A 27994-nucleotide genomic window follows, 5' to 3' on the forward strand; every position below is an offset into this window, starting at 1 on the left:
TTTACTTTTCTGAGTCTGCAAATAGCTACTCCATTCATTCTGTCTAGGTCTTAGAGCTATATTCAGGAGGACAAAGTGTTATGGAGTCAATATCCTCTATCTTACCTGGAATCAGAACCTGTCTTGATAGGCAAATTAACAAATTTGGCCCATAGTTGGAAAAAAATTCAGCCTGTAATTTTTTATAGCTGATCTCTTTAATTTCTTTTTCTTTCTTTTTTTTTTTTTAAGATTTTATTTTTATTTATTCATGACAGAGAGAGAGAGAGAGGCAGAGGGAGAAGCAGGCTCCGTGCAGGGAGCCTGACATGGGGCTCAATCCTGGGTCTCCAGGATCACACCCTGGGCTGAAGGTGGCCCTAAACCGCTGGGCCACCAGGGCTGCCCTGATCTCTTTAATTTCTGACAGCTCTATCACATTTATACTACTGAACATTGTTTTCTCTCTGACACAGGCCCACTGTATACCTAGGCTTTTGGTCATGTGAAACTTTTCTTTCCTGTCCTCTCTGTCCTGTTTCATCCCACCCATTGATTCGTCACTTTACATTGTCTTCTTCTAGCTGAGACAAGGTAGGAATTTTCCATGAGGAACTCTGTAGAGGAGGTGGGATAAGAAATGTAACTATAGGGACTCCTGGGTGGCTCAGTGGTTGAGCATCTGCCTTTGGCTCAGGTCATGATCCCAGGGTCCTGGGATCGAGTCCCACATTGGGTTCCCTGCAGGGAACCTGCCTCTCTCTCTGTGTCTCTTATGAATAAATAAATAAAATCTTAAGAGACAAACACAAGATATGTAACTATATTGATTTGGGAGAATGATAGCAAATCTGCCCAGCACTGCCCAGTCTGGAAAGCCCATGTATGTTGTTTTCTCATGTCATCCTTGAGTCATCCCTTAGAACAACTCATTTCACAGTTGAGGCAATAGAACTTTTCAATATTTGAAGTGATCCTCTCAAGGTTCCTCAGTTGTGAAGAAGCAGAACCAGGACGACATAGATTTCTGGGTGGCAAATCAAGTGTACTTACTGCAGTTTTATGCTAAGGTTCGATAAGTAACGATTTAATTGTTTCAAAGTTTGGGTAACCCAGCTTACAAAACATTGACCCTCTGCATATGAGGGCATGGTGAACAAGATGGACAAGCTTACTGCAGGGTCTTAGCCAAAGTGAGGTGTGGGTGGCTCCCATACTCTGGTAGGGTTCACAGTTCCTCTCAAGATACAACTTGTTTCCATTTCCACAAGCTTTTAATTAATATCTACTATGCTTCTGGCACAGCTGCAAGCCCAGGAAAGGAAGTATGAATAAGACCATCCCCAGACCCCTGGCCCCTGTGGGCCCCAGCTGATCACCCAGGTTCTCCGGCCCTCATGGCACCTCCCAGAAGGCTTTCGGGTAAAGGGCCTGGGTGTCTGAGCTCACAGAGGTCTCCTTTCCCTGCAGTCCTCCGGGCCTCACATGAGCAGGAGAAGGAAGCCCTTACCCAGTCCTTTGAGGAGGCCAAGGCGACCTTGCAGGTGAGAGGGTAGGCCATGGCTGACTCTGTGGGGGAGGGGAGGCCCTGAGGGAAAGTAGCATGGCCTCTACTTAGATGTGAGGGGCATAAGTGAGTGTCTTCTGTGTATCCAGCCCCTTGATGTGGTGATGGGGCTATTAGCTCAGGAGGACTTGGTCTGAGATTAGGATTGGCCTATTTCTCTGAGGACTGTTGTTGGAGGATCTTGGGGTACCACATTGTGACTGGGCTGCCAGGTGGATACAGGCAGGCATGTGGGAGCACGAAGGAAGGCCTCTGAGCCAGTTTATCAGGTCAGGGACTCCCCAGAAAGATGAAATCTTAGCTGGAACCTGAAGGGTAGGTTGGAATTCTTCAGATGAAGAGGGGTAAAAAGAGTGCCCTAGGCAGAAAAAAAACAGTGTGCTTAAAGACATGGAGAAAAAAGGAAAATCTGGATTGCCCGTGGAACTGAAAGAAGTCTAAGATGAAGAGTATGAGTGGGAGGGAAGTAAGGTTGGGGAGGAGGTGAGGGCCAAGTGCTGGGGCCCGTGAGCCATATGAAAGGCCTGCTCTATCCTGAAGGTCATGGACCAGGTTTGGTTTGGGTGCGAGAAAGTAGGAGGCAGGGATGTCCCTGGCAGCGGGAGGACTGGCAGGTGCCTGGCCACAGAAGCAGTGAGAGGGAAGACTGGGAAAGTGCAGAGCCCTGTTCAGGTGAGCTTTGAATGCCAAGTTAGCACCACCAGCCTTGAACACTGGGACATCGTCCCTGAGGGCAGAGGGAGTCCTTGAAGGCTCTATGACGAGAGACGGGGCAGGTGTGTTTCAAGCAGTGGTTGCAGCAAATCAAACCTGCATTATTGGGGAGGGCAGAGTGAAGATAGATGGAAAAACCCAAAACTGCCCCCTCGCTGGGATATGCAGATGTCCACCACAGCCTTTATGAACCAGACTTTGACCATCTCCCTCCCACTCCCTTCTCCAGGAGACCATTGATGAACTGTCGTCACAGCTGGAGGTCTTCCAGGCCAAGATGAAGAGGGTAGAAGAGTCCATTCTGAGCCGAGACTATAAGAAGCACATCCAGGTAGGTGGCAGGGAGGGATTTCCCTTCTCAGATCTCCAGGGAAGTCAGGGTCTGGGCAACAGGAAAGGCCAGGCCCTCTTCAAGGGCCCAGACTTGACACTCTTACTTTCACAAGGGCCTGGAAGAAACAGGATCCCTGTGTCATTGAAGGGGAAAGGAAGGATGAGAGAGAAGCATAGGGAAAATAGGAAGTGCTTGGGCTCTGGATTCGAAAGGAACTACATGCAAAGAGCTAACCTACCACTTAGCACAAGCATCATCACCTATCTGAATGACAGTTCCTCATCTGTGGTGGTAGTGGGACTTGCCTCAGAGGCTAGTGTTAGGCTAGAATGAGGTCAAGTGTATTAAGCACTTACCATGAGCCAAGGGAGGGAGGTGACTGGTGAGAGGCAAACAGTGATTTGCAAGCAGAGTGGGAGAGAGACAGGTACTCCCTGCATCCCCTCTCCCTGCCTGCTGGTCTAATGAGATCACTCTGTGTCCCTGTCTAGGATTATGGGAGCCCCAGCCAGTTCTGGGAGCAGGAGCTGGAAAGCTTACACTTTGTTATCGAGATGAAGAACGAGCGTATTCACGAGCTGGACAAGCGGCTGATCCTCATGGAAACAGTGGTCTGTGCTTGGAAGCAGCTGATGGGGGTGGGGGGAATGTGTTCTCAGGCTTCTGCTTTCTGGGCATTTCCTCTGTAAAGTGCGTGGAGGGAAGGGACTTTGAGGAGGCTCCAGCCTGGTCTGCACTGGCTTTGACCTGCCCTGGCTTTGACCCATGCTGACCCTTGAGACAGCTGAGGCTGGCCTGTGGCTGATCTGGATCAAGCAGTGGCCCCTTCTCATCCAGACCCTGTGCTTTTCTTGGCTATTCCTGTTGCTATAACTTGGGTGACAGCAGGGCAGGTACCCTGGCTCATCAGGAGGGACCAGGGAAGAAAACAAGGCTGAAAAATCAGATAGAAAGGCAGCCAGAGTCAGCAAGGGCAGGCCTGGAGAGTGGTGGGCATTGAGCACACAGCTGGCTTTGTTTCCGTGAGAAGGGAGGCCTTGGGAACCTAGGGTTGAATCCAAACAGAGATTATGTTACTCCAGAAGAAATCTCCCTGCTGTGTGTGCCACACGACCCATATTCTAATCAGACCATCTCAGATGTTCCTGTGAATTTTGTTCAGCCGTTCTTGTGGAAGAGCATAGCAGACACATGGAATTTTATTTATATAGATTATATCCTTCTGACTTTAGAGAACCAAAAATATCCTTTCTCTTATGAACTGATGGAGATGTTAGATGGGAGTGGCTGTATTCTTTTCCTATGTCTCGTGTAGCAGAATTAAAAATTGGCAGCCCCTTGTTCACTCCTTAGTTACACTTTTTTTCTTAAGTAATCTTCCTGCTTCACGAAATGTAACATCTAGTCCAGAATGAGTCAGGGTTTTCAGTGACCACAGATAAGAGGTAGGTGATGGCACACATTGTGCCATGTGAGTTTGGTGGCTTCTCTGAGCTCCTTCTGATTTGTTACAGAAAGAGAAAAATCTGATGTTAGAGGAAAAAATCACCACCTTGCAGCAGGAGAACGAGGACCTCCATGTCCGGGGCCGCAACCAGATGATTATGTCAAGGTAGCTGTTGCCCTGCCTCCTTTCCTCCCATCACCACCATTTGGTCAAAATCTCCAGTTGGGAAGGTCTCAGAGAACCTAGGGAATGGATTGACATGGGGCGGAGGGAGGGCAGGGGTGAAGGGCAAGCCTTTCTGGGGAATGTGGCCCCTCTTTCCTTGGGAGTCAGGAATCCCAATGGACCAGCTCTACCCAGAAACCTAAGTCTCTGTGCCCGGATTGGTATCTGTCCCCATCCTGGCTAAGCAGGCTCCATGGCAAAGCCCAATACAGGAAGAGGACACAGGAAATTTCTAGCTGGGATGGCCTAATGAACGAATGAATGCACATGAATGAATGAACCCATTCTGAAGGCTTAGTAAATGAGGGCTAGTATCGTGTGTCAGACATAATTCATTGAATTCTTTACATATTATCTCACCTGATCCTCATTACTCTACGAGCTGGTCCTCCTCCTATTGTCCCTCCCATTTTACAAAATGAGGAAACTGAAATTTGGCAAGACTAAATAACTCGTTCCAGGTTGCATAGCTAAGTGGTGGGGTACAGCTGAACCCGGAGCTGTGGCCCCTGAGGGCCACGTTCCTCTGGCAACGGATCAAATGGCCTCCTGCAAACAAGAGGGCCCAGGAGCCCAGGAGGGCGGCCCACCTGAGGAAGGCCTCCTAGAGGAAGGGGCTGGTGTGTGCAGCCGCTGACAGGCTCTTCCCGCGGCCGCGCCGCCCCGTCTGCATCCACAGGCAGCTCTCCGAGGACTTGCTTCTCGCCCGCGAGGCCCTGGAGAAGGAGTCCCAGCTGCGGCGACAGCTCCAGCAAGAGAAGGAGGAGCTGCTGTACCGGGTCCTGGGGGCCGACGCCTCCGCTGCCTTCCCCTTGGCCTCCGTCACCCCCACCGAGGTCTCCTTCCTGGCCAGCTAGGGCCCCGGCCTGGGACCGCCACGACGCCTGTGGTGGCAGCTCCCTCTGGAGGACTCACCAGAGAAGACAGCAGAGGCCTTCTTTCTCCCGGAGGGGCCGAGGGCAGGAGTGAGATGGGGAGCCTGTGTGTGCCCAGTGACCCTGGGGGCTCGGGCCATGCAGGATCACCCTTGGGGCTTTGGGGCCCCAGGTGTGCCTTCCCTTGAGTTGGCCCAGGGAACAAGCAAGAGGAGTCCTTCTGTCCCTCCCTGTTCTCTCTGTTCCACTCAGGGAAGTCCTGAGCTTCTCCCAGGGGCAGCCATGGCTGCTGCGGCCATCTGACAAAGAGACAACCCCCTGGTCCTGACTTGTCAGCTTCCCCCAGATGTTCCTGCCTCTGCTCAGGCCCTCCCTTAGCCTCAGTTTACTTCTCCTCTAAAACAGCCAGGGGAACTGCACGAATGACCCTTGAGTCACTACGGTGTACCATTCTAGGATAGTTTGAAGGTCAGACTAGGGGCTGGGGGGCAGGGGAGGAAGTGGGCCAGACCCTGGGAATCAACAGGGAAAGGTGAGCAGCTGGAAAGGGGGTCACTGGAAGCTCTTGGGACTGGGGTGCCAGGGCCTAGCCCAGCCAAGGCATGGGCTGGGTATGACATGGGGCATGCCACTGCTCCCAGTCCCAGAGTCCAGCCAGCCCAGGAGTTGAGCCAGTGCTCCTCCCCCCTGCCCAGGCAAGCAAGGCTCACTCCTCAGCCCTCTGGATCTCTTAGTCTCCGTGTCACCTGGACGCAGGGCCACCTAGTGGGTCTGGGTACACTTAGCTGCCAGTGTTGGAACCTCATCCCTGTACAGACTAGGAAACCAAGGTGGGGAGTGGGACCCACAAAGCCAGGACAGGAACTCATCTGTCATCCAGCCCTTAGCTTGTTGTGCTTGTTTTTCTTTCCAGGCTCTGGAAAGATCAGAAGTGTGACTTGGTCTTTGTCCTCCTTCCTCTACCTGCCCCCACCCACTTCCAATCTCTCATACTCCTGCTCCTTACCTTTACTCGTTCTGCCACCCCTGATGCCAGGCACCAGGACCCCAGAACCTGGCCCTGAGCTTCCCCATCAGTGCAGAGGGGTGGCCAGACTAACCTCAGCAGGCCTGTCCAGCCCAGACCGTCTATGGATTTTATATTCTTCTCAGGAAGCTTCGGGTCAGCTGGACATGATAATGATAAAATAAACCCTCCCTTGCGCAGAGCATTTTAATTCAATGCTCTCACATACACCTCCCTCCCCTCAGCCATCTAAGATCCTTGAAGCCCCATTCTTATCTCTCTTCAGAGCAAACTGAGATCACAGGAGCCAGTGAGATTCCCCAGCTCCAGCCCCAGGCCCCAGACCAGCAAGTAAGAAAAGTCAGTCCAGGAGAACTGAGGTTGGCTCTATCATCCCAGACTGCCTTCTTCATTCCCTTGGATCTGGTCTTCAGCCATTTCTTGTTCTAGGAGTTCAGATGCAAATCTCTTTCTCCATTTCTCCCCCAGTAGGTCTAGGGGAGTGCTGAGCTGTTTCTCCGGCCACAGGCAAACAAGTTATCCATCTCGGAGTCTTGGAAACAGCTCTGGAGTCAAGTACACACGTACTTCTTCATGCAATGTTTCCCAAAGTTTGTCTGCGATGCACTAGTTCATTGCACATTAATAGGCATGACCAAGAAAAGAATTGGTAGCCAAGCAGTTTGAGAAACTCTAGGTTCAATCAAGTTAAACAGACCTGCAGGACTTCTCAGAACCTTTAATGTGCTAATGTGCACTGCAATTTCCAGTGTGTCCAGCATTTTCTAAACTCCTTTGACCAACTTTCTACCCCAACCTAAGCACTTCAGGCTGCAGTATGCACTTTAGAAAGCATCATTTTAATTGAGAGGGGCTGGTCTGCAGAAGGGGCAAGCGGGGAGTGAGGTTTCTCCCTCATATAGCATGTGGCGGGTGCCAGGAGCTAAGCTGTGGTCACGCCCTCACCCCAGCAGACAAGTTTATCTGGCCCCTGTTTTCCCCGGGTGAGGGAGGAGGTGGCCCCTCACTGAGGACCCCTGCTGGTGGCAGGGATCATTGAGGAAAATGTCCTGGGCCTGAGTGACTTGCCGAGAGGCTCTAGGCTCCCTCTTGGGATATTGGTACCCCAATGGCCCTAGCTTTGCCCAGCCTTGGAATGGGGCCTGATGTTGGAGTGAAGGCTGGCCATCAGAACAGGTCAGGGCTTGGAGGGAAGCTGTGAGGTTGGTGGAGGCAGTGATGGACAGCAGGGTATAAGAGGTGATGTGAAGGTTCCTTTTGCAGTCCTTGTGCGAGTGACAACTCCTGGGCATCAAAAGCACCAAGTCCTTGTGCGAGTGACAACTCCTGGGCATCAAAAGCACCAAGTGGCATCTCCACTAAGATGCCAGCAGTCAGGGAGGGCGCTAGGAAGGGGCAGGGGAGATGTGACGGCTTCCTGTGTTCACAAGGACATGGGTGGTGGCAGTCCCCATGCCCTGGAGGTTGGTGGCCTGGCAGGTGTAGATGCCAGAGTCCCCAACCTGAGCCTCTTCCACGTACAGTGTGCTCCCTGCCACCTGTTGTACCTGGCCCTCTTGGTGAACAACACTGGCCCACTTGCTGACATAGGGGGGTCGGCCCAACTGAAAGGACAAAAAAATAATTGTCCATCAGCTACCCCAGGTGTCACCTCTGACTCAGGCACCAGCAGGCGAGTAAGAGGCACTGTGTATTCCTTCAGGAAAAGGACAAAGGGACAGTGACTCGCCCAAGGTCGTACATGCATATCAGAGCACCTGAAAGGGCAGGTTCTTTGTGGCAAATGTGAGCTTCTCAGGTCCCTGGGGAGAAGCTGGGGTCTCCTCCCCTACCCAAGGAGATACAGGAAGTACCTTGGCTGGGAGCACCACCCCCCTCCCGCCCCAGTGTGGCACTCTGGTTTTGTGTGATTGTTAATGGGTGCTACCTCCCCAAAGCGGGGTGTGGAGGGGAGGTGGGGTTCTATTAAATTGTTTGGGAAACACTGAGTTAAGCAAAATTAAATTGAGACTCAGACCACTGTGTCTGTCGCATGTGCATGTGAGTTTTGAATCTCCAAGGCAGGTGGTGGTTATAGGAGGCAATGTTTTCCTAAAAACACTTTTTTAGGGGTTTGAGGCTGAATTTTTCGGTGCCCTACCATTCCAAGGAACACGCTGGGGAAAGGCCAGCACAGTGAAGCCATGTCTCCCAACCATCTGTGTGGTCTTTTCCCCTTGCTGGGTCTTGGTTTTCGTTTTGGGCAAGTGGGAGAATGTTCCCCCACTCTTTCCCTCTTGTGGCCTCTGGGGAGCTCACCTTCACCATATTTTTGTTGGTCTAGCCCCCCCTCCAGGGTCATGTCAAATTCTAGCTCTTTCAGGAAGCCCTGTGAAGAATTTTTGAAGTTGTCAGTGCTGGTGGATCTACCGTTTGACCCAGCTGCTTTCCAGATGTCTGAGGGCTCTGGGGGTAAGTTCTTTGAGAGGAAGGAACATCACAACCATCTGTTGAACAACACCTTAGGAACGTCTGACCTCCAGCAGGTACCCAGGAGACAGTTGCTAACGGATTTTGTCTATCTCTTACTACACACACCAGCCATGGGGCCTGAGCACTTGCCCAGCCCTGTATTCATGAGATTTGGGCCCATCCAGTCTCAACTTGAATGTCACCTCAGAGAACACTCCCTGACCACTCTATCTCAAGAAGACCCTGTCACATTGCCCTATTATATTCTCGATGTAGCACTTCATATTCTCTCCATGATCACATTCATTTCCCACTCCTTCCTCCCTATTTAGATGGTAAGCTGCAGACAGCAGAAGCCATAGCTCTTTTTGCCTCATCATTGTGGTCTTTGCACTAAGTACAGTGTCTGGCATGTGGTGGGTGCTCAGTAATTACTGTTGAATTAATTAACAAAGGAGCAAATTATACATTTTATACAGTAATCTAAACAAGGAAACTGAGGCCCAGAGAAAGGGAGGTGATTTGCCCAAGGTCACTCAGAGTACTGGTCTAGCAGTGGTTCTGCTCTGCCACGATCCTCATCCTAATTCCTCACTCCCATGCTCCTGCCCAACACACCATCACCACAGACACACATACACACCTCTTCTTCCCCTCTGCTTACCTTCTGCCCTGGATATTCCCAGATAAAGTCCACAGCAATCTCCGGCTCACCCAGAGCCATACAGGTCACGCTGAAGTTCTCTCCAAGTTGAACTGATGTTGCTGAAGCTTGGATGGTGGGTTTGGGGGAGGAAGACGGGTCTACCATGGAAATGATGGGAGAGAAATGGTGACAAACGTGTTGACTGATTGTTAGAGCGATTAAATGAAATGAACGGGTGGATTGGTTAAGTTCGCAGAGGATGAATGGTTGGGGTGGTCGAACTGATAGAGGATGAGTAGTTGATGGAACAGGTGATCTGATGGAGGATGGGTGACTGGAATAGTTGATTTGAAGGAAGACAGATAGATGAATGGAATAGTGTGACATGATTGACAGTGAGTGGATGGACAGCCTGCATGGATGCAAGGTCGCTCAATAGCTGATTGGCTGGCTAGACAAGATAGTTGACTACATGGAATGTTGTTGAAAGCTGGTTGATTGTTTAGTCCCATAATCCACAGAACCCGAATCTGAGGTCCCTGAAGGAGGCATCTCCCCCATATCCTCCCTTCCCTGCCCACCCAGGCCCTAGGCCCATGCACAGTTGATGTAAATCAGCATGAACTTGGTAGAGATTTGTCTCAAGCCGCCCAGGCTGGCCAAGCAGAAGAAGGAGCCAGCCAAGGAAGCTCGGGGCTGGTGGATGGTGAAGCCCTTCTTCACATCGAAGGAGATGTCTCTCCCACCCCCTGGGATTTCCTCCGGGGGGATCCCCGATGCAGCGACACCTGGGCCAGGGGGCTGGTCACCTGGCAGGGAAGTAGGACTGGTTGATGGCTGCGCAACTGTACCACCTCCTAATCCTCGGTGGGGACAAAGAGCTCCTCTGGGTCTAGGAAGGAAGGAGGGAGAGAGAAGAATGAGTTTGGCATAGATTAGTTTCCTGATGCTTTACCACCACCCATGAGCAGGAGGTCCCCTCATGGGGCCCTAAAATCGCCCTTTCCCTGCCCATCCCGGTTTTCAGTGCTTTTTCCTCTCTGGTGAGGGGTCCGAGACTGAGACCTGAAGACCAGCCTGCGAGTTCCAGCGTCGTCATTCCCACTGGCATTTTGGAGACCCTGACTTCAGGGCGCCTGTGAAGAGGACCAAGGCCTTTCCCTGGCCGGCCTCGCCTTCTGCGCACGCGCAGTCCCGGCAGCGCCGCGCCGGCCCGAGTCCCCTGTGTCCGCGCCCCCGGGCTCCACCAGCTGCAGCGGCTGGGCTGCCCCCGTGTTTGATTCTGGAAGACAGTCGGGGGCTGGACCAGGGCGAGGCGGGCGGGGGATGGGGCCCTGAGCCAGCCCGGGAGCACCCAGGGAGAGCGTGGAGCCGAGGCCCGTGCTCCCCCCAGGGCTCAGCACCCCCCACCCACCTCGTCCCCTCGAGGACTGGGAGCGGCCCCACCTGGTTTCCACTGCTCGCCTCTCACGGGCCCCCTGCACATCCGCTGGCATCTACTCCTCACAGAGCCTGTCCTCACATGGCAGATGGCATCCCCCGAGCTCCCTTGTGCTTGCTCCTTGGCTCCTTCCCTAGCAGGGGCTGGGGTCCCAGCAAATCTCACTTTAAGAGGCTGAACTGAGAGAGGGCAGACAAATCTCCTGAACCTAGTTTTATACCCCAGCCTTTGCCCAATTTTCTTCTGCAGTGGCGTGAGCAGTGCTGGTGGGGTCAACTTTGCCTTTCTTTCTGCCTTCCCTGTGTTGGCGTCCCTGACATCAGGGTGTCTCAGCCTGACATTCAAGCACGGGTAGGTGGGACAGTCGGCCTCCTTCCCTTCCCATTGCCACCCTTCTCCCTACAGGCACTACTTGCTGCCCCCAGAATTGGTTTCCAGTCTTGCGGGAAGCCGTGCCCCCCGTTCTGTTAAACCACTAGGCATCTGATGGGTCTTGGGAGCTCATCTTAATTTTTTTTTAACATTTAAAAAATTATTTATTTATTTGAGAGAGAGAGAGAGAGAGAATGAGCAGGGGGAGGGGCTGAGGGAGAGGGACAAGCAGACTTCCCGCTGAGCAGGGAGCCCAATGCAGGGTTCCATCCCAAGACCCCGGGATCATGACCTGAGCCACAGTCAGGAGCTTAACCCACTAGCCACCCAGCCACCCCCTGTTTCTTTTAGATGCTGGTAGTTGTACCTAATGGAAGCCCATTGTAGGTTCTGGACCACTTTAATCACTATCAAAACTGTCGTCAGATTGTGAACTGCTGCCCCATTCCCACTGATGCATAGGAAGTTCCTCTACCTTGTACCTCAGGCACCCCTGGCCTACCTCTTCCAAGTATACAGGTACCTTCCAGCGAACCACCTTCCCCCTGCAGCGCAGCTCCAGGGGATCCCCGGCCCTGCAGGCTCAGAGAGTCCCCACCTTCTGGAAGTGGCCCCTCCCTAACACCTGGGTCAGGATGGAGGAGGCGGGTGGGGCACAGGAGCCTCTGTGGGAGTACTATCTGCAGGGACTTCTGACTCGGGTCTGATTTGGGTTTCCTCCTGCCTGTGGCTCCTGAGGCCTTCACCTCTCCAGAGCTGGCTTCTGGACTTCAGCTGTAGGGAGACGGGGTGGGTGTGGGGCCCTGAGCCTTCACCATTCATCTCAGATTGGGTCCTCCCCTCACCCCAGCGGTTGACAGACCCCAGAGATCTGTAAGGAACCCTCATTCTTTAGAGAAAAATTATAAAATGCAGACCAATCAAGAAAAAGGATTACATTTACCCCAAAACTTACCATCCAGAGATAACCACCATGCCTATTTGAAGCATAGTTCTCCACGGCTTTTAAATGCAAATATTTTAAAGACATTAAAAAAATAAAATGGAGCAACAGAACACATATTTTTAATAATCTGCCTTTTTTCACTCGGTAATATGTTATGATTACCATTCCACATCAGTAAACACACATGTACCAAAACATCCTGAACCATTTGCATGGTATTTCGTGGTAGGTGTGTATCATGATTTATTTCTTTATTGTTGGGTATTTGGGTTTTTCCACATTCTTAGCCAAAATAATCAGTTCTGCAATGCACCTTTGACAGCTTCCTTCCTTAGAATGAGTTCCTTAGAAATGGAAGTACTGGTGGGCTATGGAAGGGAACTTACACACTTTCTTCCCCGAGCGGCCACCAATATTTCAAAACCTTCTAGAATATGCTCCAAAAGAGGTCACTTAACCTGCACTTAGATATGTCTAGCAGTAGGGAGCTCAGTATTTAATGATACTAGTAGCTACAATTGATGTGCCTATGTTTCTGGAGTTGTTCTAGCCCCTTTCTATACATTTTCTTATTTCATCGTCCTAATGACTGCAAAGTAAGTATTGTTCTTGTTTTACAGATGAGGAACTTGAGGCTCACAGAGGCTCACTTTCCACAGGTACTAGGCCGAGGAACAGGAGACCTGGGACTCAGACTTAGGTTAGCCTGGCTCCAGAGCCCATGGCAGCTCCACCGTAGTGTATCTTAAGGCTAAATGGATCTGACTGCTAGAAAGACATTAAGATGCTGACCCTCAATCTTCAGCTTTTACCACTGATCCAATTTTTCTTCCCTGTGGAAGAGGACGTAGAGCCATTCCGTGTGCCTGCCTGCCACCCCAGCCCCCAATTTTCTCTTCAAACAGAGAAGGTTGTGCAATTTCTACCAAGTTCTGAGGCTCTTTCTTTTCTGCTCTGGTAGTTCCCAGATACATCCTTCTCTCTTCATCCCCACTGCTACAACTCCTCAGTCCGAACCCTGGTCAGATCACACCTTGTCTGATATCTTTGGGAGGCTGATAGTTACTGCTGTAACTCCCAACTGGTCTTATTTCCAATCTAACACACATCACAAACCTCTTCTTAAACCATCCTGTTAAGACCAGTTACAAAAGTCTTGGGCCATCCCCATCCATCATGGGTAGCAGGTTGGGGGGTAAGGGCAAGGGGCGGGTATGGTGTTTGGGCAACAGCAACAGAAAAGATCCCAATGGAGTTTAGCAACTGTCTTTTTATGTCCCAAACCACCATCACCAACACATCCAGGTTCCAATGGGCAATAAAACAATTAATTCACAACAAAGTTAAGGTCTCCGTAGTGGGAACTTCTATAATGGGGGCCTCACCTGGCCTTGGAGGGATAGGGTACGGCAATAGCTTAAGGAAGGTTTGGTAGTTTGGGGGCAGGTTTATTCTGAAGTTCTTACATGGGGAGAGCACTTAGTTCCATGGAAAGAGAATTCTTCAACTCACACTCTGGTTTAATCCTTGCCATGGCCCGGAAATGAGCACCCAGCAAGCATTATTATCCCCCTTTTACAGGTTGAGAAACTAAGCATCAGAGAGGTCAGCTGGGCTCAGCATATTAATGAGGTGACCTAGAACACTGCAGTCTAGCACCTAAAAACAACGATTCTCTGAGGAATTATCTAGGCCACTCCAGAGAAGGGGTGGGAGCCTAGATGCACTGATGGAATATGGACTTTAGAACCAGGGGTGCTAGACTTTGAATCTTTGCTCCACTAAAAGCTAGCTGTGTGACTTTGGCCAATTCATTTAATTTCTCTGAGGCCCATTTTATTCATTTAGAAAATGGAAACAAAAACACCTGCCCCGCAGGACTGTTGTTGTGTCTATTAAATGAGATAATATACGGGAAGCACTGAGTGCAGTGCCTAGCTTACAACAAAAGCTCAATAAATTTTCATCAAGAACAATGTATTCATTTCCAATTGTCACTGTAACAGGTTACCACAGACGTGGTGGCTTAAAACAACATGAATTTATTATCTTATAGTTCTGAAGTCAGAAGTCTAAATTGGGTCTCATTGTGCTAAAAACCAAGGCGTCGGGGATTGGCAGTCCTTTTGGAGGCTCTCAGAAAATCTGTTTCCTTGTCTTTTCCAGCATCTAGAGGCTGTCCAGATACTTTGGCTTATGGCCCCATTTAACTCTCTTCAAAGCCAGCACTGTTGGATGGAAGCTTCCTCGTGCCACCACCTCCCTTGTTCTGCCATCCGAGTCCCTCTTCAGCTTTCAAGGTCCCTTGTGATGACATTGGGCCCAACTGAATGAATGAACAATTGAGACCACTTCCCTACATTAAGGTCAATTAACTAGCAAATTTGATTCCATCTCCAGCCTTAATGTGTCTTTGCCATGGAAGGTTCTGGGGATTAGGATATAGATATCTTTGGAAGGCTGATAGTCTACCTATCACAAATAATTTTTTTTTCAAATGCAAATATAAAGCTATGATTTAACAGCCAAGCTTCCATAAATAGAGGCCTTCCATGAAGCAGAAGCAAGCCAATCACAGGGCAGGATAAGAGAGGGCTCGTGGTACTTGCTGGTTCTTTGTGTGCCTGACTGAGAAGCTGTTGTTACAGCAGCTGGCTGGAGGTATCTCTGGGTCCTGGGTCTGAAATTCTATTTGATCTGGAGTTGAAATCCAACCAAGAGCTGGGCTGGCCTGGTCCCAAGAGCTGGGGCTGCCCAATTCTGACCGGGCCCACCAGGACCTCCGCTTGGGGGGGAGCACGCTGCAAACACATTTTCCTGAACAGACACTGGGCTGAGGAGGGGAGGAAGTGGCTCTCTGGGAGCCATCAAGATGTCCCCAGCTTTGGAACCTCTGGGTTTGCCAAGCCAACAAACCACCTGGGAAAATTTAGGGAAGCTGTCAAGTCTGATCTCAAGATGTGAGGATGAGGATAATGATCATAAATAAAAACCAGTGGGCACCCAGGCTCTGCACTAAGTGCTTTCTGTGCTTTATGTTATGTGGTGCTCTCACAAAGGGATCTGGAAAGGGTTTGGATGATCGTGCAGTCCAACCTTATCATTGTGCAGATGAGGAAGCTGAGCTCACAGAGGGGATCCTGCCAAGGCAGCACAGACAATCCATGGAAGAGCAGATCTTAGGGGTTTGAGTGCTCACCCCCCACCATGCTGTCAGGGTATTCCTGGGAAAGGCAGAAAGGAGGGGTCTCCGGGCGCCCCGGGAGAATAAAAAGATTTGAGATAGATGTCCATACCTGAAATGACACAGATGAGCAGGAAACAGGACAGCCAGCACAGGGCCTGGGGGTCCATTGCAGGGGCCTTGCAGCTCAGAAGATGTGGCAGCAGGGGCTCCCAGGAAGAGATTAAGGGCTGAGGAGTGTGAGCAGGGAAGTGGCAGGGACTCCTGAGAAAGGGAGAGGAGGGCCTGACTTCAAAGTCAAATCCAAGTCCTGAGTCTAGGACTCCAAACAAATTCCTTTCTCTGGGTCCCTGACGTGCCCTCACAGCACTCTCCCCACCCAGCCAAGGTGAATAGAGCTGTTCAGAGCTCTGCTGCTCAGGAAAAAACAGTCCTGCAGCCAGGAGAGGAGTGTCCCCCCAGCTGGGACACAGCTGGAGGGGTCACTGAAGGTCACAGGAGGGTTATGAGGGGGCCTGAAGGACAGGACTGTTTGAGGACAGAGCAGGTGAATGTGGTCTGGGAGGGATGGGGCTCGAACAGGACTTAAATGGGGGGCGTTACCACAGGTGGGGTTGTGCAAATCTGCAGGCAGCCACCCACTTCTGGAGAGCCCTCAGATAAGAATGGCTAAAAAAAAGAAAAAAAAAAGAATGGCTTAACATTAAAAAAAATATATATCTGGAAACTTTATAAATTTCTGTGTCATCCTTGTGCCACACTAGTGTTCTCTGTATGCTTCCAATTTTAGTGGATGTGCTGCCTAAGGGAGCACTTACCATTTTTAAATGCTTAAAAACCTATATTTGGTGACACAGGAAAATGTTATAAAATTCCAATTTCAGTGTCCATAAATAAAGCAGTGGAAAGAGGCCACACTCATGGGAGTCCGTACTGTCTGGGGCTGCTCTTACACGACAACTGCCAGATGGAGCGGCTGCCACAGAGACTCACGGCCCACAGAGCCTGAAATATTTACCGGCCGGTCCTCAGCAGAAAATGTTTGTCAACTCTTGCTGTAAAGGTTGGTGTTTCTAAAAAAATAATTTTATTGAAGCAAAGAATATGTAAATAAAATTCATTTTCAAAAAAAATTACAGATGAAGCTTAAGTTCCCTTTGACACCCTGACTGCCACCCCCACCCCCACCCCCCACCCCGTTTCCTCAGAGGTCACTACCTGGGTATGTGTTCTTCTAGATCTCTGCCTGCATTTACAGAAGCCTAGGTGTGTATCCATAAATAAATAAATGATTGTTTTGTGAATTTTTTTTCTGTAGATAATTTCAGACTGTGCATAGTTTTTTTTCTTTTTTTTTTTTTAAGATGTTATTTATTCATTCATGAGAGACACAGAGAGAGAGGCAGAGACACAGGCAGAGGGAGAAGCAGGCTCCATGCAGAGAGCCCGATGGGGGACTCAATTCCAGGACTCTGGGATCATGACCTGAGCCGAAGGCAGATGCTCAACCACTGAGCCACCCACGGGGCCTATAGTTTCCTTAAACTTGCTTTAAAAACAAAAACAACAACAAAAAACCTCAACAATGTTCTCTGGCTCCCTGTAGAGACCTACCTTTATACTTTTTAAAGTGCTACATAATATTCTGTGGCTTTATTATTCCCCTACCAAAGGACACATAGTGTGTTTCCTTTTTGCTGTTGGAAACAATGCTGCAAAGAGCAAGAAGGAGTGTTTCAATGCTCAACTAGCTGTATGTCCTTGAAGATTTAACACTTGTTAAATGAAAGAATGGGACTCCACACAGCCACCCACAGGAGCGGATGTGTGTTTGTGACTCAGGAAACACCAGCAGGCAAGTCCCTCCCACGTAGCCTGTAGCCGTAAGCCACCTGCTCTTCTGCAGAGTTTGGTGTACCTTCCAACTATTGGTTGTAAGCAGGTAGGAAGCCTCCTGGCTTCTGGTTGAAACAGGATTCCCTCGGTACAAACTCCATGGTCATTCTTGGAAGTAGTGTGGGAGGGTGGGAACTAGCAGAGAATGGAGAGCCTCACCTTGCCACTTGCTGTGTGACCTTGAGCAGCCTCTTCTCTTTGGGCTTCAGATTCCCCAGCTATTTAAGGAGGATGTGGGACACTGAGAGGAGCCAGAGGGACCTGAGAGGTGATGGTGTAGTGCTCTCAAGGCAGATGCTGGGAGCTAAGGAGGGCACCTTGTTGAATCCATGTTCTCTCTGATTGTTCCCCAGTGGAGAGATTGCACAGAGAGTATCCATGCAGCCCAGCCCAGCCCATGGCCCTGGAGAATGTCCATGGAGCCCAAGGTCCTGAGTCTGGATTGTGAGCTATTACATGCTCCTGGAGCACCCTGTTCCCCTCCGACCCACAACACTTACCACAGTTTGTTGTTCACAGGAATTTGTGTGATTGAGTCATGAATGTCCGTCTCCCACCCTCTAGGGGGTGAACTCTGTGAAAGCTGGGGCCAGGCCTATATTGCTCACCCTTTATCCCAGTCCCCTAGCACAGTGCCTAATACTTTGTGGGCATTAGATAAACATCTGCTGAATGAATAAATGAGCCTGGTTTCAACAACACGGACATAGCCTTCTCTTTAACCCATAGGCTCCCAAAGAGACAAATAAAGAGGAGTGGGGAGCAGAGGGGCTGGGGTACAGACAGTCCAGACAACATCTTGGAATTAGAAAGGTCACTCTCTTCTTGGGTGTCAGCCTTCAGGTGGGCCGGGGGTGGGAGGTGGGCTGTGTCTGGAATAGTAGACCTTGGGAATAAATACTCAGGGAAGCTTTGTATTCATTCATTCATTTATTTCATTTATCAAATATTTACTGAGAATCTACTTTACCAAGCAATAGAGACATGAAGAAGACAGATATTAGCCAAAATCACAAAAATAAGTATCTAATCACCAACGAGGACACTGTTATGATAGGGAAGAACAGGATCCTAGGAGAGCCTATGGGGAGGGGTGTATAAAGAGCACTGGAGAAAGGATCAGGAAGGAATTTCTGAAGAAGTGCTATTTAAGGAGAAACCCACAAGAAGAGTAAGTTTCTCCCAGGCTTACAAGAAGAGCTTTCATTCCACGGAAATGGAATGTTTCAATAGAGTTTTGAAAAAAAAAAAAAAAGAGTTTTGAGTGAGTCATGGGATCTTGGAATCCTAGATAGAAAATCTCAGAGTTATAAAATCCTAATCTCACAAAATCCCGAAACAAGCACTTAGAGATTTTCAACAGTAAATGGAACCTTAGACTTGAATGTTAGAGACTAGAGTCTTCAACATGTAAGAACAAAGGGAATCTTAGGAGGTAGTTTATTCCCATCCCCTTCTCTCTACTATTTGTACAGATAGTAACAGAACAAAACAAAAGTGCATGATCGTAGAACCCAACCAGAACTCTCACCTCTTATTATTAATAAATTAGGACCCTATCCATTTAATAAATAATAAAAATAATAGCAACAATGCTTATATTTATTGTCTCAATGCTAGATGCTAATTGCTAAGTGATTTATATCATTACCTCAGTGAATTGCAACATCAAACTCGTGTGGTAGGTATTCTATAAAACTCGTGTATTATAACTAAGAAAACAGAATCTCAGGGGGAATAAAAATGGTTAATGACCCAGCTAGCATGTGGTGGAACCGGAACCCTGGTTCTTTGCTAGGGCTTTCTTTGCTCATTTGCTTTTTAATTTAAAGACTGTGCTCTAAAGCATAGTGCTATGCAGCTTTTTCTAATTACAGCTGCTTTCAGGCCCTTTTCACAGTGACCCAAGATTTCCTGCAAGGGGTCAAGGTAATCCCTTGGCCCGACTTTGCTGTGGGGTGATGAGCTGCCCGGAAAGTCTATAGTACACTCTCACGTCAAAGGAGCCTTCTGAAGACCTAAAAGTACTGTTAAACCTAAAAGAAGTGAGTCTGTTAACGGGATCCAAGAAACAGCATGGCATCAGGAAACAGTTCCCATCTTAGGGTAGGCACTAAATAGCTATGTTATGCTGGCTTTAGCAATGGGGCTTCCCTGGCTTCCAGGTCAGGTCTTTTGGGTGCGATTATAGTGCCTGCTATGTCCACCTCAGTTGTGGAGACATGATGCGTGCAAACATGCTTTGTGATTTATGAAATCTATGTAAGCATTCTAAGGTTCAGTGGTTTCTCTTCTACCTTGTGCAGGAGAGTGTGGATTGCTCTCTCAATGGAGGGGAGGGGGAGCAATTTGGAAATATAAGGAGCCTCTAAAAATATTCACTACTCTTTCATCTGGAATTCAAATTTTAGGAAACAATCTCAAAGCCATGCTGAAAAATTCAGAATCAACTTAAATGTCCAAGGTGATTAGATAAATAAATTACATTACCATATAATAGAATTTGGCATAGTTATTCTCAGTGTTTCAGAGTATCTAATCACATAAAATAGTGTTTACAACAAATTAAGGTGTATCAAGGATAGAACAATATTTACAGTAAGTTCCAGGTTTTTGTAAATAAAAGTATACGTGTGTGGCACATAAGTGCTCTCCATCAGTGTTGCTGTTATAATCATTGCTGTTGTTGTTATATAATTTAAAAAATGATGTTAATCACAGTGTTGATGTAGGCTACCTTTATTTTTTTTTAATTTTTTAAATTTATTTATGATAGTCACAGAGAGAGAGAGAGAGAGAGGCAGAGGGAGAAGCAGGCTCCATGCACCGGGAGCCCGATGTGGGATTCGATCCCGGGTCTCCAGGATCGCGCCCTGGGCCAAAGGCAGGCGTAGGCTACCTTTAGATTGTAGGATTATGGCTTTAAATTATTTTCATCTTTTGATTATATATATGTATATGTATATATTTAAATTTTTGTTTACTTGAGAGAGACATAGAGAGAGAGCATGAATGAAGAGAGGGAGCCCGATGCGGGGCTTGATCCCAGGACCCTGAAATCATGACCTGAACCAAAGGCAGATACTTAACCGACTGAGCCACCCAGGTGCCCTCATCTTTTGATTATCTGTAATGAACACCCAATATTTTTACAACAAGAGAAACAACAAAAGTCATTAGAAAAGCGGTTCTGTGATTTTTTTAAGCCAATTTTTGTTTGCATGCTATTTCTCCATTTCTCCACCTTCCAAGTGACCTGCCTGCCCCAAAACGAAGCATCCTCACATCACTGAGACTCTATGGCTGAAAATAATCCGCTTCATGTCAAGTGGTTAGAAACTCTCTTTCCCACAGAGAGGAGCAACCCCCAAGTCTTTCAAAGGAATACCAGGCACTGAGACAGGCCTTTCTTGTGGAGGAAGAGGGTCTTCCTGGAGGTCCTATGAACATTACCCCAGGGCTCCTTCCTTGAGTGCACTTAAAGTGAGACCCCACTCTGGGACAGCACACAGGGCGCACCATCCTGATGGAGGCCGGCAGAACTGGCATCGGCCAGCAGGTGGCAGTATCTGACCACTCCCAGCTTCTCCAGAGCCCAGCCCCCAGATCTTGAACCTTTCTCCTCTGAAATTAGAGAGACAAGGAGGGGAGAGAGTCTGGAATCCCAGTCCATTGTTCTGCCCACATCTCCACATCACATTGTCTCTCTTACATACACTTTGGAAGGGCCACTCTATGTAGGAAGGGGCTTGGAACAGCACCAAAAAGATGAAGTCATCTTAGTAGGTTTCCGTCCCATATTTGCCTCCTTCCAGGCTTTGTGTCCACCAGCCAGTGAGGTGGTGTGACATATACTTACTTGCTACTCCACAGCCCCTGGATGTTTATGTTGTTTCCTTTCTGTGGCTAAAAGTAAGGAGTGGGACCTCAAAAGCTCTGTCTGTATTTCAAATTATTTTCTTAGGACTGATTCTCAGAAATGAGATGTTCAGTCAAAGAAAATGAACAATCTATTAGCCTTTTTTCTGCAGCTCAGAGAATGAGGCCCCGGGCCCAGCAGTCAAGGGGGCCAGGCTTTCAATCTGGGCTGACTTTGGGCAAACACCATATTTTCTCTGAACTTCAGTCATCTTTACTGCAAATTAAGGATACGAACAGCCCCTACACTTGTACACTAGATCCCATTCTCTCCCCAAATATCGCTCCCATCTCTCTCCATTTCTTTATCTGATCAATCCCACCAGCTCACAAATATGCTGTGATGTCACCAATCTTTTTTTTTTTTTTTTTTTTTTTTTTTTTAGATTTTATTTTTTCATGAGAGATACAGAGAGAGAAACAGAAACACAAGCAGAGGGAGAAGCAGGCTCCCTGCAGGGAGCCCGATGCAGGACCCAATCCCAGGACCCCAGGATCATGACCTGAACCAAAGGCAGATGCTCAACCACTGAGCCACCCACCCAGGCACTCCTGATGTCACCAATCTTAAATCAATAAACAAACCAAAACCCTCCTCTTGATCCCCACACCCCCAACCAGGAATGACCCATTTTCTTTACTTGCTTTTACAGCAAAACTCCTGAAATAAGTAGTTGACACTTGTTCCCCTAAGCCTGTTCCTATAAGGTCATTGCTCTCAATACTTCACTGAGTCAGCTCTTCACAGGATATGTGGATCTTCATATCGCTAAATACAACGATAGATTCTTGGGACTTGTCCTACTGGACCTAAGGGCAGCAAAGAGCTGACCACTCTCTCCTCATTCAAACACTTTTTTCCACTTGGTTTCCAAAACACCACACTCTTGGGTTTCCTTGCACATCACTGCAAGTTCTTTCCCAGTCACCTTTGCTGGGTTCTTCTCCTCTTTCTGATTCTTTTTTCTTTTTTTAAGTTTTTAATTTAAGTAATCTCTACACCCAACATGGAGCTTGAATTCATGACCCCAAGATCAAGAGTTGCTCTTCCAACTGAGTTAGCTGGGCACCCCTTTTCTTTCTGAATCTTTTTTTTTTAAAGTAGGATCCTTGCACAGTGCAGAGCCCATTGTGAAACTTGAACTCATGACTCTGAGATCAAGACCCTGAGATCAAGAACTGAACTGAGACCAAGAGTCAGATGCCTAATCAACTGAGCCACCCAGGTGCCTCCTTTCTGACTCTTAATATAAGAGTGACCCATAGTTCTCTTTTCTTTTGATGAACTCATCACTTTCTGTGGCCTTGAATAGTAGTTATATGCATGTGACTTTCAAATATGCATCCCCAGCCCTGACCTCTTTCTTGAATGCCAGATTTCTGTATACAGCTGCCTCTTTGACATCTCCTCTTGGATATCTAATAGAAATCTTAAACAAACTGGTTGAAAATGGAAGTCAATCTTTTTCCCACTTTCACTCCTCAAATTTCTCCTTCTGAAATTTTGTTCATCACCGTTCATAGTAACTCCATTCTCCAGGAGCTCAGACCAAGATCCTTGAAATCATTCTTGACTCCTCTCTTTTTCTCTCACCTTTTAACCAATCCTTTATGGAAATCGTGTTAATTTTACCTTGAAGTATATCCAGCCTTTAACCACTTCTCACTGACTCCATTTATGCCACTCTGGCTAAGCTACCAGCATCTCTCATCCAGATTACTACAAAAGCCTCCTAACAGAGCTCCAGCTTCTACTCTTGCTCCCCACTAGTATTCAGTATTCTTGACACAGAAATATATCATTTCCAGAATATATAAAGAGCTCTGACAACTCAACAACAAAAGGACAACCCAATTTAAAGATGGGAAAAGGAAAAAAGACTAAATTGGGTGAAGGACTTAAATAGACATTTCTTCAATGAGGATGTATGTACAAATGGCCAATAAACCCATGGAAAGATATTTAACATCACTAGTCATTAGAGGAATGCAAATCAAAATCATGAGATTGGTATCTACCAAAAAGAGAAAAGAAAAAATTCAGCTATACTTCAATTATAAAAATAGAACACAAAACCACATAATACATTTCACACTGACTAGAATGGCATTAAAAACAAAAAGTACGGTGCACCTGGATGGCTCAGTGGTTGAGTGTCTGCCTTTGGCTCAGGTCGTGATCCCAGGGTCCTGGGATTGAGTCCCACAGCACGCTTCCCACAGGGAGCCTGCTTCTCCCTCTGCCTATGTCTCTGCCTCTCTCTCTGTGTCTCTCATGAATAAATAAATAAAATCTTTTTAAACACACACACACACACACACACACACACACACACACAAAACAGAAAATGGCAAGTATTGCCAAGCACATGGAGAAGCCTGTGCATTGCTGGTGGGAATATTAAATGGTGCAGCTGCTGTAGGAACAGATCAGCAGTTCCTCAAACGATTAAATATAGAATTACCACATGAACTAGCAATTCTACCCTTAGTAAATATGTAAGAGAACTGAAAAGAAGTACTCACACCAGTATTTGTACACAAATGTTTATAGCAGCACTGTTCATGATGGCCAGAAAGAGGAAACAACCTAAATGTCCATCAGCTGATGAATGGATAAGCAAAAGGTGATATATACGTACAATAAAATATTATTCAGCCATAAAAAGAATAAAGTATGGACACGTGAGGCAGCACAGAGGAATTCAAAACCATTGTCACCATGGTTAATTTTACATGTCAACTTGACTGGGCTAAGGGATGCCCAAAGAGCTAATAGAACATCACTTCTGGGTGTGTCTGTGATGGTGAGCATTTGATTCACTGAGAGATTAGCATTTGGTGCAGTACATTAAGGAACTGCCCTCACCAGTGTGGTTGGGCATCATGCAATCCATCAAGGGCCAAACGAAACAAATGGCAAAGAAAGGGCAAATTCAGCTTTCTCTCTTCTTGAGCTGGGATGTCTATCTTTTCCTGCCCTCAGACCACCCCTTCCCATCCCTATTCTCAGGCATGCAAAAAATTTTTTTAAAGATTTTATTTATTTATTCATGAGAGACACCCAGAGAAAGGCAGAGACATAGGCAGAGGGAGAAGCAGGCTCCTTGTGGGAAGCCTGATATGGGACTCGATCCTAGGACCCTGGGATCATGACCTGAGCCAAAGGCAGACATTCAACCAGTAAGCCACCCAGGCATCCCAAGGCCTACAGATTCTAACTGAATCATACCACTGGCTTTCCTCGTTCTCCAATTTGCAGACAGCAGATTATGGGACTTCTCAGCCTCTATAACTTCCTGGGTCATTCCTATTATAAATCTCCTCTTATATATATCTATTTCTGTCTACCCTATTGGTTCTATTCCTCTGGAGAACCCTAATACGATTATGCTAAGTGAAAGGAACCAGAGAGGAAAGGCCCCACATAGTACCATTCCATTTATATGATACATTCAGAATAGGCAAATCCATAGAGGCAGAAAGCAAATCAGTGGTTTCCAGGGGGCTGGAGGCGGGGAGAATGGAGTGTAGTTGCTTCATGAGTTCGAATTTTCTTTTAAGGGGATATGGAACTATGGTTTGGAACTATACAGAAGTAGTGGTTAGATAAAAATGTACATGTATTAAAAGTCACTAAATTGTTCACTTTAAAAGGGCTAATTTTATGTTATGTGAATTTTGCCCCCAAAGAAAGAAGAAAACAAATGTCACGTCCTCCTCTACTCAACACTCTGCACCAGCTCCCCAAATGCCTCAGCATGAAAGATTAAGTCCTTCCAATGGCCCACAAGCCCCTTCCCTCATCCCCATTTGATTGGGTCCCTCCTTATGTCTGTTCTCCTGGTTTTCTCCCTCCTTCTCACTCCACTGCAGCCACACTGGCCTCCTTGCCGTTTCTGGAACATCCCAGGCCTATGCCTGCCTTCAAACATTTGCTCCAACTGTTTCCTCTGACTGAGATGCTCTTCCTCCAGCTTGGCTACCTTCCTTACCTACAGGATCTTATCCTGAAGATTATCTTAACTTTCTTGGGGGGGGCCTCAGTGGCAGATTCATTGGCACTGATTTAGAAATTCCTGACTGGTTAATATTACCTTTCTGGGGGAGGTTGAAACAGATTAAGTATTAATTCCCAAGACCCAGTTTGTGAATTCAGTCTCAATGACACTATTTTGGGCAGATGGTTTTATTTTTAACAGATGTCATCATAAGGTAATTATGTTAATTTCTCCTTGGTCTCCTATGAGATTCCATTCATCTTTTTTTTTAATTTTTTTAAATTTTTATTTATTTATGATAGTCACACAGAGAGAGAGAGAGAGAGAGAGAGAGAGAGGCAGAGACACAGGCAGAGGGAGAAGCAGGCTCCATGCACCGGGAGCCCAATGTGGGACTCGATCCCGGGTCTTCAGGATCTCGCCCTGGGCCAAAGGCAGGCGCCAAACCGCTGCGCCACCCAGGAATCCCTCCATTCATCTTTCTGGTCACAAATTAACATCACTCTCATTTGGATGCCTAGGTTGGGCTGCTGTAGGCCAGTGTTGCACTTTATCGATCACAACTGCCCAAACTTTATTTTAACAATGACCTAAGCTTCTGTCTTCTGTAAGAGTGAATGCTCCCTGTGGACAGGTCAGGGCCCCACTTCCTATATGCTCACTTCAGTCTCCCAGTTCAGCATCTGGCATGCAGCAGGTACTCCATAAATTTTGTTGGGGGAATGAATACGTTGGGAAGGAAAAAATTCCCTGGCCTTTCAAGATCCTTCTAGCTGGATGAAGACTCAAATTAACAAGAGGCAGATCAACAGCAGAAAATCTAATTTACTTTCATACTAAGGGGAATCCACACAGACATGGAAATTCCAAGGACACTGTGGCAACGTGACACTTATATGAGCTAAGGAGTGGAGTAGGGGTCTGAGAAAGACCATTAGCAGGAAGGTAAGAGATGGCTGGAGAAAAAAGTTTGCCTTGTTATGAAGATAGGTTTCTTAGATAAATTGGAATGTCCTGTTAAAAGTTCTCTTCTTGGGCAGCCCGGGTGGCTTAGCGGTTTAGTGCCGCCTTCAGTCCAGGGCCTGATCCTGGAGACCCGGAATCGAGTCCCACATAGGGCTCCCTGCATGGAGACTGCTTCTCCCTCTGCCTGCGTCTCTGCCTCTCTCTCTCTGTGTGTGTGTCTCATGAATAAATAAATACAATCTTTAAAAAAAAAAAAGTTCTGGGATCCCTGGGTGGCGCAGCGGTTTGGCGCCTGCCTTTGGCCCAGGGCGCGATCCTGGAGACCCAGGATCGAATCCTACGTCGGGCTCCCGGAGCCTGCTTCTCCCTCTGCTTGTGTCTCTGCCTCTCTCTGTGACTATAAAAAAAAAAAAAAAAAAAAAAAAAAAGTTCTCTTCTTGGGTGCCTGGGTCTCAGTCAGTTGAGATCATGATCTTGATAGTCCTGGGATCTGCCCTGAGTCAGTCTCCATGCTCAGTGGGGAGTCTGCTTGAGGATTTTTTCCCTCTCCTCTGCTCCTCCCCCTACTCATACAAGCTCTTGCTTTCTCTCTCTTTAATAAATAAATAAATCCTTAAAAAAAAAAAGTCTCTTCTTGGTACAGTCTCTTTCCAATGTAAATTTAGGCAGTTGCGGGGGAAATAAAGAGCTTTTCCTGAATCTGTTGGTACAGATTGCTTTTAACTCAAAATAATCTTCATGCCAAAGTGGTTCATCTTGGAGCAGCCTGCCCTTGGCCCCTACAAATAGATGAAAGAATATACTTTCCAGCCAGGTCTTCTTGTGGGAGCTTTAGAGGATTCTGACCTAGTGACAGATTGAGGACAACCCTCTGCAAAAGCCTCATCATTATCTTTTGGATGAGCAAATTGAAAATCAAAGTCTTGTCCATGCAAACTCAGCAGGTGAATAGCAGCCCAGGGTTGCCATCAGTCTATCTTTTCACCAAAGCAGAACTTCTAAGGAGGTGTAGGGTTTGGGAGATACTACTGACCTCTCTACTGCAGGATCACCTCCTCCAGGAAGTCTTTACAAATATCTGGGGGGACAATCATTCTGTTTCCTTTGGATTCCCAAATAGTTTATGGTGTTCTGTGTTCTAGGCGTTTTCCACACCGCTCTGGATTTTAACTGCTGGTCTCTTTGCCTTTTCTCTTAACCACACACTCCGCAGAGCCGAGCTCAAATGAGCATCCCTCTGGAGCCACTAGGCCCAGGTTCAAGTCCCAGCTCTACAAGTTACTAGCTGTGCCACGTTGGTCAAATAACTGGACGTCTCTGGGCTCTCCTGCTCCAGAAAGTGGGTAAGTAATGTCACCAGCCTGATGGGGCTATTGAGGAATGTGATCTGATCAACCAGATACAGGGCTTGGCCTCAATTCTGTCAAGCCTCAATGTTGTTTCTCAACGAAGCTTTGGCGAGTGGTAGGGATTTGGGGGGAAACGTGCGGATGAGGGAAGCCCTGACGTCCGGCCCTGAGCGCCGACGACCTTGGCCGAAGCCCCCCACCTTCTCTAGGTCTGAGCCCCGACGCGGGCTCTCCTGCGGGGCCCCTCCGGCTGGTGACATTCTCAGATTCCCGGAGCGAATGAACTTGCGGGCTGCGGGGGAGGAGGCAAGGCGGGGCGAGCCCGATTGGCCTCGGCGCGCCACGTGTCGGGCCCGGCGCCGCGGCTGTGCTCGGCCCGCCCCGCGCTGCGGCTAACGGGCTCCCACCCGCGAGCTGCGTCCCCGCCGCCGCCGCCGCCGGTCGCGACAGGAAGCCTCCGCCGCGCGGTGAGTGGCTTGAGGTCAGAGAGGAGATGGCTTCGGGGAGCCCCTCGCCCGGGGGCTGCAGGGGCGCGCGGGCGCGATGAACGCCCAGTCGTCGCCGAGCCGTGCCTCCCGCGGGACTCCGGGGAGGGGCGCGGGCAGGTGGGGCGCGGGCAGGTGGGGCGCGGGGCCGGGAAGCCGAGAGGGTCGCGG

The 27994-nt window shown here is 48.2% G+C and overlaps 2 protein-coding genes, 1 long non-coding RNA gene and 1 other non-coding gene across 8 annotated transcripts in view; 2 read left to right on the forward strand and 2 right to left on the reverse strand.

Moving 5' to 3' along the window:
• Window positions 1-8192, forward strand: part of CCDC69 (coiled-coil domain containing 69) — a 36650-nt gene extending 28458 nt beyond the window's left edge. Inside the window, exons 5-9 of the mRNA XM_072824455.1 lie at window positions 1450-1523; window positions 2490-2591; window positions 3086-3205; window positions 4109-4206; window positions 4946-8192. Of these exons, the coding sequence (XP_072680556.1) occupies window positions 1450-1523; window positions 2490-2591; window positions 3086-3205; window positions 4109-4206; window positions 4946-5123 (572 nt within the window). The 3' untranslated portion in view covers window positions 5124-8192. The remainder of the gene's footprint in view (window positions 1-1449; window positions 1524-2489; window positions 2592-3085; window positions 3206-4108; window positions 4207-4945) is intronic.
• Window positions 856-27706, reverse strand: LOC140632451 (uncharacterized). Of its 3 annotated transcripts, none has more exons than XR_012030013.1 (5): window positions 27023-27706; window positions 15321-15472; window positions 10075-10157; window positions 9284-9423; window positions 856-2709 (listed from the first exon to the last, which is right to left on the reverse strand). It is a non-coding gene; the product is annotated as an uncharacterized lncRNA (long non-coding RNA). The 3 variants fall into 3 exon arrangements; XR_012030015.1 differs by lacking the exon at window positions 27023-27706 and adding an exon at window positions 15812-15872; XR_012030014.1 differs by lacking the exon at window positions 856-2709 and adding an exon at window positions 3080-3639.
• LOC140632793 (U6 spliceosomal RNA) lies at window positions 15917-16022 on the reverse strand. Its single transcript, XR_012030480.1, has one exon. It is a non-coding gene; the product is annotated as a U6 spliceosomal RNA (small nuclear RNA).
• ANXA6 (annexin A6) overlaps window positions 27686-27994 on the forward strand; it is a 48569-nt gene continuing 48260 nt past the window's right edge. For 2 of the 3 annotated variants that reach the window (XM_072824452.1, XM_072824454.1), the window contains exon 1: window positions 27686-27805. The gene's annotated coding sequence lies outside the window, so the exon portion shown is untranslated. Of the gene's footprint in view, window positions 27820-27994 lie in introns of all 3 variants that reach the window. The other variant, XM_072824453.1, reaches the window with a different exon arrangement.

The sequence above is a fragment of the Canis lupus genome, chromosome 4 (genome assembly GCF_048164855.1).
Source record: "Canis lupus baileyi chromosome 4, mCanLup2.hap1, whole genome shotgun sequence".
In the NCBI taxonomy this organism is placed as follows: Eukaryota; Metazoa; Chordata; class Mammalia; order Carnivora; family Canidae; genus Canis; species Canis lupus.